Below are 12,204 nucleotides of genomic sequence, written 5' to 3'. Positions count from 1 at the left end.
TCCTCTATTAGAGCCAGGTGTAACCACTCTGCTCTCCTGTTTTTAATCCCTTCTCTGGTGAAAGCCCCAGTGTGCTTACAGTTTTTTTTAAGTCATTTCAGTCTCACAAGTTTGAGGAATGTGCCAGAACAATGTCAGAGTGTTTTTCCAATTGGCAGGTGTGACTTGGCAGTAGTGATACCTGCTTTCAGCAGAGATTTCGGTAGCCAGAATGTCAGTCTGGCACGGGAAGAGTAAGGATGGACAGAGCTCCTTAAGTCTGACTACATAAGCGGCGAGCTGTTCATTTTACTAACACTGGCTGTGATCGAGGCAGCAAAACAGAAATTAGTTTGAAACCTCCAGGGGGCCTTGTGGCTCACAGTGAATTTTTTTTAAACGCATAAATCAGTCTTCAAGGTGCTTACCAACCGTACCCTATTCCCTATTTTCTAACCACTTCATGATCTCTCCAACAAACCCCTCCCTCCTATGGGGTTCTATGTCACATCAGAGAACTTGGCTCCCTCCGAACTTGGCCCCGGAACCAAAATATAAGCAATATTCTTCGATAAAGACACAATAGAAAGAGGAATTGTGAAAGGCAGGTGAAAATCTAGAGAAGTGGAGGAGTGAGGAGTTGGGTTTTCTCCTTGTTTGCCTTTATTTGGTTTTCTTGTTAGTTGCATTTGCTTTCAAGCCTTCAGGATGCCTCTAAGTCCTGTAAGACTGCAAAGCAGGCAGTTATACCATCATCCCAGCTGCTGCAGTTTGGCGCTCAGTTTTACCCATTGGATCTTGGCTCCTTGGATTTGAGGAACAAATGTTTTCATAGTAACCTTTGCCAGCTGGGAAGGAAAACTCACTGTTGCAAATCAAAAGGCAATCACCCCGGCTCTGTAAAAAGCATCTGGTTTTTCTTGAGTTTGTTTAAAGCTACATCATTTTAACTGTAAGACTTTTTATAGTACCTTCCCCAAGGTTTTCAGAAGCAGCAGTTTCATTTCTGGAAGCAAAATTCTGAAGAAGTGTATTATTTATGCTTTTTCAACATGGTTATTATGATAGTTAAGCTGAAAAACACCCATGAGAGTTATTGCATATCATGTCCTACACATCTTCCTCCTTCATGAAAGGTCAAATGTTTATCCCCACCTTGTTTTGAAGCATTTCAACAGTGGATGTTCTCAGACCATCTAGGAGATCCAGTCTGAAATACGAATCATACTTCCTGTATTAGAGCCCATGAATATACTACCTTTTGCCCTTTTTCTGAGGCAGTGCAAGTCAACATTTCAAGTAATTTCATCACAAAGTGATTGCTCAGGCTTCCAAATCAGTGGCATTGTTGGTTGCCCTTTGTAAGGAAAAGGCTTGTTGAATGCCAGCAGGTGTGTGACTTCAATCTCCTGGGTGTGCATGGTACCCCTACCGTTACTTGTTAACCCTGCAGGATACTGCGTACCCGTGCAAAGGGCCAGACTTAGGAGGGCAGATATATCAGTGTTGTAAGGAAATTCTTTCATCTCTAGTCTGCAGGGACTATTAAGTAAGAACATTCACTTAACTGTTACTCCTTTTTAAATTTAAACCATCATCAATACTCCTAATGTTCCCCAAATAATGTATGTTTGAGACACCAGTGATCAGGGTTAACTTCTACTGCAATCTTCCATCTTGAGAAAATTAAGGCTAATCAGAGACTGAGCCAGTGGAAAGGAAATAAATTGCTCACTTTTTGGATATGCATTCTCTCTTTCTGGCTCCTAGATATAGTTTAGCAAATTACCTCATGGAGTGTATTGAATTATGTGCCCTAGTAACCACAAAAACTAAATCCTAGTAGCCAGATCATGTGAAGGCAGTTCTCAGATCTGGGCATTGTATTCCATCTCGAAGTAGTGTCAGTCCCAATACTTGATTATAGAGAAAACAATATACACATCAGTAATGTATCCACTGAAAAAAAGATTATTTTTCTGTAACTAGATTCAGGAATGCATGTAAAATTATTTCATTTTTGGAGGTTACTAATAACATCAGCATAAAATGTATGTCCTTCCTATATGCCTGCCCCCAATCCAGTATTTTTTATAAAAATGCTTAGATTAGGAAAGCTGAAATTATTACTCATGTTATCTAGCACAGACACAAGGTTTAGGATGTCTGCCACTGACATGCATGGCCTTTAAACAGTATTATTTTACACATGTGTACCCAGAAGAGAAATTCTCTTCCTTTTGAATCTGATTTCACATTGTTTTGTGATTCAGGTAAATATTTAAAAACACCAAGTTTTCAATTTTCTCTCATGTCACAAACTTCGTTGTTTTTAAAAACCTAAACTATGATCTTTCCCAATTAAAAACTTCGTTTCTAAACCCTTGTTTTTCACCCCTGTTTACAAGTTAGAGTTACCGGGAGAGACGCTTTAACCAGCTGGTATCTAAACCCCACCCCCCAGAGACTTTTTTTTTAAACATCTTTATTGGAGTATAATTGCTTTATAATGCTGTGTTAGTTTCTGCTTTATAACAAAGTGAATCAGTTATACATATACATATGTTCCCATATCTCTTCCCTCTTGCATCTCCCTCCCTCCCACCCTCCCTATCCCACCCCTCTAGATGGTCACAAAGCACTGAGCTGATCTCCCTTTGCTATGCAGCTGCTTCCCACTAGCTATCTATTTTGCGTTTGGTGGTGTATATATGTCCATGCCACTCTCTTGCTCCATGCCACTCTCTTGCTTACGCTTCCCCCCCCCTTATCTTCAAGTCCATTCTCTAGTAGGTCTGTCTCTTTATTCCCGTCTTACTCCTAGGTTCTTCATGACATTTTTTTCTTAGATTCCATATGTATGTGTTAGCATACGGTATTTGTCTTTCTCTTTCTCACTTACTTCCCTCTGTATGACAGACTCTAGGTCCATCCACCTCACTACAAATAACTCAATTTCATTCCTTTTTATGACTGAGTAATATTCCATTGTATATATGTGCCACATCTTCTTTATCCATTCATCCGATGATGGACACTTAGGTTGCTTCCATCTCCTAGCTATTGTAAATAGAGCTGCAATGAACATTTTGGTACATGACTCTTTTTGAATTATGGTTTTCTCAGGGTATATGCCCAGTAGTGGGATTGCTGGGTCATATGGTAGTTCTATTTGTAGTTTTTTAAGGAACCTCTATACTGTTCTCCATAGTGGCTGTACCAATTGACATTCCCACCAGCAGTGCAAGAGTGTTCCCTTTTCTCCACACCCTCTCCAGCATTTATTGTTTCTAGATTTTTTGATGATGGCCATTCTGACCGGTGTGAGATGATATCTCATTGTAGTTTTGATTTGCATTTCTCTAACGTTAGTGATGTTGAGCATCCTTTCATGTGTCTGTTGGCAATCTGTATATCTTCTTTGGAGAAATGTCTATTTAGGTCTTCTGGCCATTTTTGGATTGGGTTGTTTGTTTTTTTGTTATTGAGCTGCATGAGCTGCTTGTAAATTTTGGAGATTAATCCTTTGTCGGTTGCTTCATTTGCAAATATTTTCTCTCCCATTCTAGGGTTGTCTTTTGGTCCTGTTTATGGTTTCCTTTGCTGTGCAAAAGCTTTTAAGTTTCATTAGGTCCCATTTGTTTATTTTGCTTTTTATTTCCATTTCTCTAGGAGGTGGGTCAAAAAGGATCTTGCTGTGATTTATGTCATAGATTGTTCTGCCTATGTTTTCCTCTAAGAGTTTGATAGTTTCTGGCCTTACATTTAGGGTTAGGCCAGAAAGCTTTTGACAAAATTCAACACCTACTTATGATAAAAACCCTGCAGAAAGTAGACACAGAGGGAACTTTCCTCAACATAATAAAGGCCATATATGACAAACCCACAGCCAACATCCTCCTCAGTGGTGAAAAACTGAAACCATTTCCACTAAGATCAGGAACAAGACAAGGTTGCCCACTCTCACCACTGTTATTCAACGTAGTTTTGGAAGTTTTAGCCACAGCAATCAGAGAAGAAAAGGAAATGAATCCAAATTGGAAAAGAAGAGACTTCGTTTAATTTGCTACGGCAGGGCCCAGTCACCCGCACGGTTTAAGTTCCCACATGGGGTCCCAGCATATCGGCGATTTAAGCACACGCAGATGCTTGAGTCTTCAGAGTTGGCATTTGCTCTTGTCACTTTCCACAAGAACATAAATAAGGAACATGCCAAGTTTTATACGTTAACTTCTGCTAGGATAAAATATACTCTTTATTCTTCTTATGTTCCAGTCGACTTTTCAGACAGTACAGCTGACGGCAGCAGCAGAAATCGACACCTATAACCCTCAGATATATGCGATCGAAGAAAACACCGTCACGGTGAGTGCATCACATCCCTACCTGTGGGCGCTGGAGTCTCTGACGGGCATTCCATTTCTGACCATTTACAACGGTCACGTTCGCATCTACATGTATATAGAAGTATCTCACTGAAACTCTGAAAGGCTAATGTTTATCATGCTGAGCTTTTGATAAGGGTGTTTGTTTGCTACTCAAAAAAGGCCCCTGGTGTACTTGCCCTCCCCCTCGTGCCCACGCTGGCAAAGCTGGATCAGAAGTGATGATCTGACAGGAGGCACAAGGGGCCCCATCTTGCTGTGGCTCCCTCCTCCCTGCTCCAGGCGTCAACCAGCACCATGGCTCCTCCTTTCTGCTCATGCTTATACAAAGCAGTTTACATCCTCGGCCATGAAATCTAAGTTATGCTCCTTTGAATCATACATAGTATTTTAGAGCATTTTTGAAAGTGCTTAAGTGTGCTTAATAAATAAGGCATTTATTAGAGGGCTTTTTCTTGTTTTTAGCAGTACTCCTTAAAACTAGACACTGACACTGTGAAACATCCATTCATTCATTAGATCTTCAGTCTAGAAAACTATAAATGCTTCTTCTTGATTTAAAAAAAAAAAGCGTTTGGCAAAGAAATGTACGTTCACAGAAAACAAAGGCTCACTGTTCCAAGAGCTGGCACGGGACAACCTTCCTTTGCACTGGAACTCTGGTTAGAATATGCCATATTTAGATATAGCAGGATTTCCATGCTCAGCTAATCTGCTGGCAGAGCCCTGGGCATCTTCCTCCCAACGCTTTTGTTAGGAATTGGAAGCCGGTTCAAGACTCCGCCCCGAGGACAGCTTGGCAGCTGGCCCCAGGCCACTAGTCCACTGCTGCAGTCTATGGACTTGGCTAAAAAGCCAATGGCCTTGTGAACTCTGGACCTCTCTCGATGCCTGAGAGTGGAGCTCACAGCCCTGCTGTCCCGCTATTGCCCCAGCAAAAATGATGCCACACAGAGGACGCTGCTCTGCTTCTGGTTTAGGACTATCAGCGAAGGCCCACACCTTCTCTTCAGAGGCTGGGGTGCGGAAAATCAGAAACGGAGCCAAAGGAAACGTGGCCTTCAAATTCAGAGTGCTATGAACTAAGCCTCGGGAGGGGGGAAGTACTATAGATATTTTAAAAGTTCATTTCAGAAAAATGTAGTGTTCAGACAATACCTGGACCTCTGCTGAAATCTGGGTTTTTTTAGAAAGCAGTATTAAATAAATGCATTAATTAAAAATTCAAGTTAACAATTTCAGTGAACCTTTTGGGAGATTTTTCTTTTCATGGTTTTCTCTGAGCAATATTGATAAGTAATAGAGGCCAACTATTTTTTTTTTTTTTTTTTTTTTTTTTGCGCTATGTGGGCCTCTCACTGTTGTGGCCTCTCCCGTTGCGGAGCACAGGCTCCGGACACGCAGGCTCAGCGGCCATGACTCACGGGCCCAGCCGCTCCGCGGCATGTGGGATCTTCCTGGACTGGGGCACAAACCCGTGTCCCCTGCATCGGCAGGCGGACTCTCAACCACTGCACCACCAGGGAAGCCCGAGGCCAACTATTACTTGTGTCTATAAAAATATTTTTTGAATCCAAATAAATTAAATACATTTTAAAATTATATTTTGGAATCCAAATAATAAATTGACCTATCCCTATAGGTAGACAAGTGATTCTTAAATTTATTTGAATTCCAAGCCCACTTAAAAAGCCGATACAAAAATCATGTACTCATAGTTCCCTAAAGATCCATGGAGCCTGGATTAGGAAGTTCTAGAATAGAGAGAAGTAAGGATATGACTGCCACTAAGCAGTGAACTACATGAGTCTAGTTATTTTATTCCTAAATTTATAAAGCCTTAGTTTAGCTCTTAAAAATCCAAATGAGAAGAAATATAGTCACCAAAAGGCCAGACTCAAGTTTAGCCCAACTCATAAATTCTGTGGTGAAAAGCAGCTTATCTGCCACTGTAATTCAGTGTTAAATCAAGTAAATAAATTAGGTTTTCTCCCCTTGTTTGGCTCCAAAATTAACTGTTTAAAAATGGTTGTGATTCTTTCCCCAATTAAAACAACAAAAAAAGAATATACAGTTTTATTGTTAGAACTCTTACGGCAGCCGTGCTATTACAAAGCCACAAAGACTGCCAGGAAGTGGACGTTAAGAATCATGTGTAACCTCAAGGGCAATTTATCACTGAAAAGGTCACCTTGAGCCCTGAGACATTACCTCTACTTGTTAACAATCCATATCAAGTAAATCAACATTTTAGGAGCCCAATTCAAAGTAGTTGTTGTTGTTACTGTTTAATCACAAGGGATTTGTGTTGCTAATTTTTTGACTCGCCTCCCCAAGACTGGGTTCCAAATGCTTTCACTTGATGATGAGGCTGGATGCCAGAAACTAAAGTTCCAAGTTTCATAAGTGATTAAAGCATCTGAGACTGTCAGAGATGACATATCCACTAAATACTGATGCAGTGCAGTTAAAGGAAGGAAATGGGAAGACTTGCATGCCTTGCCTGTATTTGCAGGAGCATTTTCTCTCGAGATTGTACTGTACAATATTTAACTGAGGAATGTGATCGTGAGGAAGTCACATCCCCTTTCCAGACCGTCACTTATAAAATTAGAGGATTTGACCATCTCACTTTTTTTCAGTGCTAAAATTAACGCAATTGTTTTGTATATACACTTACAGATTCCCATTACCATAATGAAACCCCACGAGAAAGCTGAAGTACCAACCGGAGTTATAGTAGGAAGTGCAATTGCTGGAATCCTTTTGTTATTAGCTCTGGTTGCAGTTTTATGGAAGGTAAGAAATGTTTCATATTTAAAAGATACAGGGGTCCTGAAGACCTCTGTCTTGAATTTCCTTATCACAGAGCAAACCTGTTTTATATGGTACCTCCTCGTCTATCATAAGAAAAAAGGAAATGCAAGTTTATTTGCAAATTCTCACTCATGTTCTTGAAAACAATCAGTAAGGATTTTATCTCCTTGGTCTTGGTCCCTTTTCTCCAACCTTCTTTCATCCAGACACTGAATGTTTTGTTCACCTGCAAGTAAGCAGACCCTGAAAAATTTAACTTTATGCAATTCATTTCAACTCTGGGTATTAATCTCCTCACTGAAGGGCTGATGCCAGGTCAATACTCTGCACACTGACCTATCCAGCTCCCCATGATTCCCAGAGGTGCAAGGAGGGGAGAGTCTGGGTCCATTCAAAATAAGCCAGAAGTGGTAATGTTTTTACATCATCATCTTACAGCTTGGATTCTTCAAAAGAAAATATGAAAAAATGACCAAAAATCCAGATGAAATTGATGAGACCACAGAACTCAACAGCTGAATCACCCAGCAGTTCCCACTGCAGTGGGAAGGGGCAGCATCACAGCCAGGGTTTACTATTCGCATGAATGGGTTTCTTAAAAATCCCAGTGTAACTTAATAATGTAATAGGTAAACTAGAACTGCAGGTCAGTTTGGAAAGAAACTGTGAGGGATTTGGGAGGGCAGGAGTATAAAGGGTAAAAGACTATTTTATGTTGGGGGGAAAGTGATCTTTACGTTGGCTGGTCCAGAGTTTACATGAAATGCTTCCTAACAGGAGAACTCTTAAAGAAAAATATAACCTTTCTCAGAATATTTTTTGGGGAAAAGCCCAGTCATTTAAAATGATTGTTTTTAAACAACAGAAGTGGAAGTACTCGGTATAGGTATATAATTAGCTTGGATATATTGATGCTGATGGGCAAAAAAAACCCCACAGGTCTTCAACTTAATGCTGCTTATCCAAAGTTGCCACAGAGGATATTTTCAGTGATAATTTTGTTGATACACTAGGTAAAATTTGCTGTTGTCAGCCCACAGCTGCTTCCTTAGAGTCCCTTTCTTGAGATGATGTACTTATCAAAACATGCTTGATGACTGGTAGGGGCCTCCTGCAGAGGAAATCTCCATTTCACTGGGGGAGGGTTAGGGGCCTAAAGGACTTAGAGGCCAAAGCACAAACCTTGGTTTAAACTCTGTAACATCATTTATGGTAGAATCTTGTCTGCTGGAGGCCCCGCCTGGAAGAAGGAGGAAATTTTTCTCCTTTAGGATGCATAACTAACTGGCTGACCCTGACGGGCTGTGGGGGGACCTTGTGAATTTTTGAAAGATGAGTAATTTCTTTGGAATCCTTCCTCCTTCCACAATGAACCCCTCCCACCTCCTGATGCCCCCATATTCTCGATGCCTGCTGCTGCCCGCCTTCCTCTCCAGGAGTCCGGAGTTTTCCACCCTCCTTGTCCAAATCTCCCACTCCCAGGGCAGCTGCTCTTCTCCAGGTGTGAGAAGGAAGTCATCTGTTTCACTTCCACACTTGCGTGAATTACTGTATAATCCCCTTAACTTCAGGGAGCTATTTTCATTTATTGCTAAATATGCAAGAAAAGCCCAAGTGAATTTCTAATTGTTGAGATTTCAGGCAGGGTAAACAAGGCAAAGTATAAACATCTCAGGAATTTGCAAGAAGTTACAAGGAGACATTAGAAACCACCAAATCAGCATGTGCACCTGCTGTGCTTGTCTGTTTCTGGAGAACTTACACTTCCAGAAGGACCTGGGAGTTTGCTCACCTGGTAGAGTCTCACGCCCCAATTCCTCAGAGTCTTATTTAGTCATCAGATCGGGATGAAGCCTGGTGACCTGTATTTTACAAGCATCCCGGTCCTATGATGTAAATGGGCCACTGTGAGGACCACCACCCATTTCTCCTTCTGCACCTTTTCTCTACTTCTGAGCCCACCTATCCTCTAGGAGGGACTGGGAGAAAAAGGGCAGTTATGTCAAAAAGTACATACCTAAAGCTTCAGACAAGTCACTTAGCCTCTGTAAACTTCAGTGTCCTTGTTATAAAATGGGGAGACTGGGGCGGAGCTCAGCAGCGACGCTTTTAACTTTAAAAACCTACTATCTGGGTTTCTTATAACACAAATAGACAATCCTCCAAGAATCTGACACTGAAAAGAATTCGGAGGAAAACAGGTATTTTGCCCATGGGTGCCTGTGATGGCAGTGCAGGGCTGTCTGCACAATTACAGAATTTATTTTGCATCTGACAAAGGGGGGAAAAAAACACAATTAGAAATAAAACATCAGGGGTTTACAGCAAAAACAGCGTGGTATTCTCTAGTTACATGTGCTAGAGCCCAATTCTTTTAACAGCTTGATTCAAACACTGTTTCATTCCAAGAAAAATTGTTTTAAAAAAAGAGTGGAGGGGAAACTGGTCATTAAGTTGATAAAGACTATTTAATAAACTGGGTAACTGCTGTATATATTTACTAGTTTTTTAATGTAATATACTGAGAACATTGGAAGTCATCCTTTTATTTTACTCTGCCTCCCCTTCCTTAGATGATAAACCCTAATCTGAGGTCACATACTCACAGGGAGCTTGCGAGCTCTGGCAAGCCTTGCCTTGGATGAGCCGCCTCGACGGCACTGTTTCCACGAAGGAGTTGGATTACTATAAACTAAAAAATTAGCCATTTGTCTCTGCACCATTGATCACACTGGGGCAGGGTTTCTCAGCCTGGGCACTACTGACATTTGGAGCCAGGTAATTCTTTCTTGCGGGGGGCCTGACCTGTGCATTGTGGGACGTTCAGCAACATCCCTGGCCTCTGGCTATGGCCTCTACCTACGAATACCAGACGCTCCCTCTCCCACTCATCGTGGTGATCAAAAAGTGTCCCCAGACATTGGCTAACGCCTCCTGGAAGGCAAAAGCACCCCGACTGAGAACCACTGCACTAAGCAAGTGGCCTAAATATACAACTTCTGTTACCAGATCACAGATTTGAGGCAGAGGCTCTAGTGAGGAGTATTTCTCAAGCACTTTTAAGCAAAGGTTGAGTATTCATCCAAGAAATTAAAAAATTATTTGAGAAAAAAAGCTCTGTATTCCTATTCAGCCATACTTTTATTTTAAAAGTAAGTAGAATATGGGGCTTAAAAGATGTCATCTTTCAAAGTTTCCATTTCATAAATGGTGTATAGACAATATGTATAGAATGTGATAAGAATTGAGTTGCTTCATGCATGGCTGCCACACAAGCCTTACAAAATACTAAAGTAGAAACAGCCTGTGAAAAAATTGCATTGAGATTTGAATTTGTGCATTGTCCATTTTAGCAGCAAAATGAGAACTGGACAGATTCCTAGCTGGCTGTGCTATTTTTATAAAATAGTAAAGGTTATTAAATGTGAAAAAACTAAAACCATTTTATCATAATCACACAAGTGATTATACTACAAGTTATTATAGAAGGTATAATTTTATAATCGATTCTGATATACAGCTATAATGTAATATGACAGTCCCATAAATTAAGACATCATTAAGCAGAAAGCATTAAACAGGATTCCTCAAACTGAGCTCCCTGGTCCATGATGAATACAATTTGCACACAGTAAATAATTATAGACACAGCTCTTAGGACTATGCCCTCATTAACGCATACTCATTTCAATCAATTCGAAAGACTAGACCTCTAGAGGTAAAAGGTATACATGGGGGTAAAGTTTGAAACAAAAATATTAACTATTTCTTTGAACCTTAAAGAATGAAAATGTAGCCATTATGTAAATATTAAGAAATGGTTTCATTCGTACCTGATTTATTTTGGCAGATAAAGTCACAATGTAAATGTATATATTGCACAACTATGTTAAATTGTATTATTTTTTTAAAGACAAATTGTCTAGGATAGTTTCCTTCACACATAATGTATAAATCTTTGTTAAGTATATTTGCTGTTTTGATAAACTGGGTTTTGTCTTTTTTCTCTCCACCAAAAATATAAAAATGAATATGCATGTTTGTATATGAAGTTTCACAATTCGTTTGATTTTTGAGAAGCAAAAGATCAAATTGGAGCAGTAATCAACAAACTAGTTAAGAGCTTTTCTCCTATTAAAGTATAAGAATCAAACAGAAAAGTTATTATTTAATTGTAAACCCCTCTTTAAATACCACATTACTGAATACAATTAAAATCATTTTGAAAATAAAGCTATTTACTTTGGAATTTGAATTTTACGACTTAACGTATTTCACTGTATTTATCTTATGCACTCACTGTGCTTCAGAACACATTCAAGACTCAGTAGAAGAGTGAGGATGTATCTAACCTCTTCCGCCAGTAGCAGTGGCCACAAGGATGCTTTTGCAGGAACCTTAAACCGCCTTCATAGCTTAGAGACTAGGTGTAAAGGCTTGCTCCTCACAATGTGGTCGATGGGTAGGCAGCACTGCATCACCTGGAGGCTGTTACAAAATGCAGATCTCAGCTGCCACACAGAACTGAATTCCAATTGGAAGTTTAAGATCACCAGATGATTCATATTATGTTAAAGTTTGAGAAACACTACTCTAAAGCACAACTTACCTCTAGATATAAATATGTGCTTGGTATAGAAAAAAAAAATCGGTCAAACCGCTGCAGCCTATATGAGTAGTCACCTGCATAGTTTTTAAAAAAATTTTAATAGTGAGCTAGAGGGTTTATATCTGAAGGATTAAATATGCTGAGATGAACGTGCTGAAATTATAAAACAAGATACATATCAGGCTCGTAGACTGGCCCTCATTCTATAGCTGGCACATCAGTGCAAAGGTTGCTGGGTACGTGTCGCCTTTCACACCTATGCACAAACACCTCCAATTCCTACCAGGTGAACGCCCACGTGCCTTCCTCAGTTTGGCCCATCTCAGTTCTGGTGAAGCACATCATAAGGGCAGCTGATTGCAGAACCACCACCAGTAAGCGTATCTGGTATGCTTCGTACATTAAAATACAACT

The 12,204-nt window shown here is 40.2% G+C and overlaps 2 protein-coding genes across 2 annotated transcripts in view; one reads left to right on the top strand and one right to left on the bottom strand.

Annotated features, from left to right (window-relative positions):
• ITGA2 (integrin subunit alpha 2) overlaps positions 1–10,533 on the top strand; it is a 106,942-nt gene extending 96,409 nt beyond the window's left edge. The window contains exons 28-30 of the mRNA XM_060009510.1: positions 4,255–4,344; positions 7,047–7,163; positions 7,620–10,533. Of these exons, the coding sequence (XP_059865493.1) occupies positions 4,255–4,344; positions 7,047–7,163; positions 7,620–7,700 (288 nt within the window). The 3' untranslated portion in view covers positions 7,701–10,533. The remainder of the gene's footprint in view (positions 1–4,254; positions 4,345–7,046; positions 7,164–7,619) is intronic.
• Positions 10,534–11,144: 611 nt separating this feature from the next.
• Positions 11,145–12,204, bottom strand: part of MOCS2 (molybdenum cofactor synthesis 2) — a 51,395-nt gene continuing 50,335 nt past the window's right edge. Inside the window, exon 8 of the mRNA XM_060009509.1 lies at positions 11,145–12,204. The gene's annotated coding sequence lies outside the window, so the exon portion shown is untranslated.

Source organism: Delphinus delphis, chromosome 3 (assembly GCF_949987515.2).
Source record: "Delphinus delphis chromosome 3, mDelDel1.2, whole genome shotgun sequence".
Lineage (NCBI taxonomy): Eukaryota > Metazoa > Chordata > Mammalia > Artiodactyla > Delphinidae > Delphinus > Delphinus delphis.
Note: the sequence above shows the minus strand (reverse complement) of the source record. Positions and strands in the feature narration are given on the sequence as shown.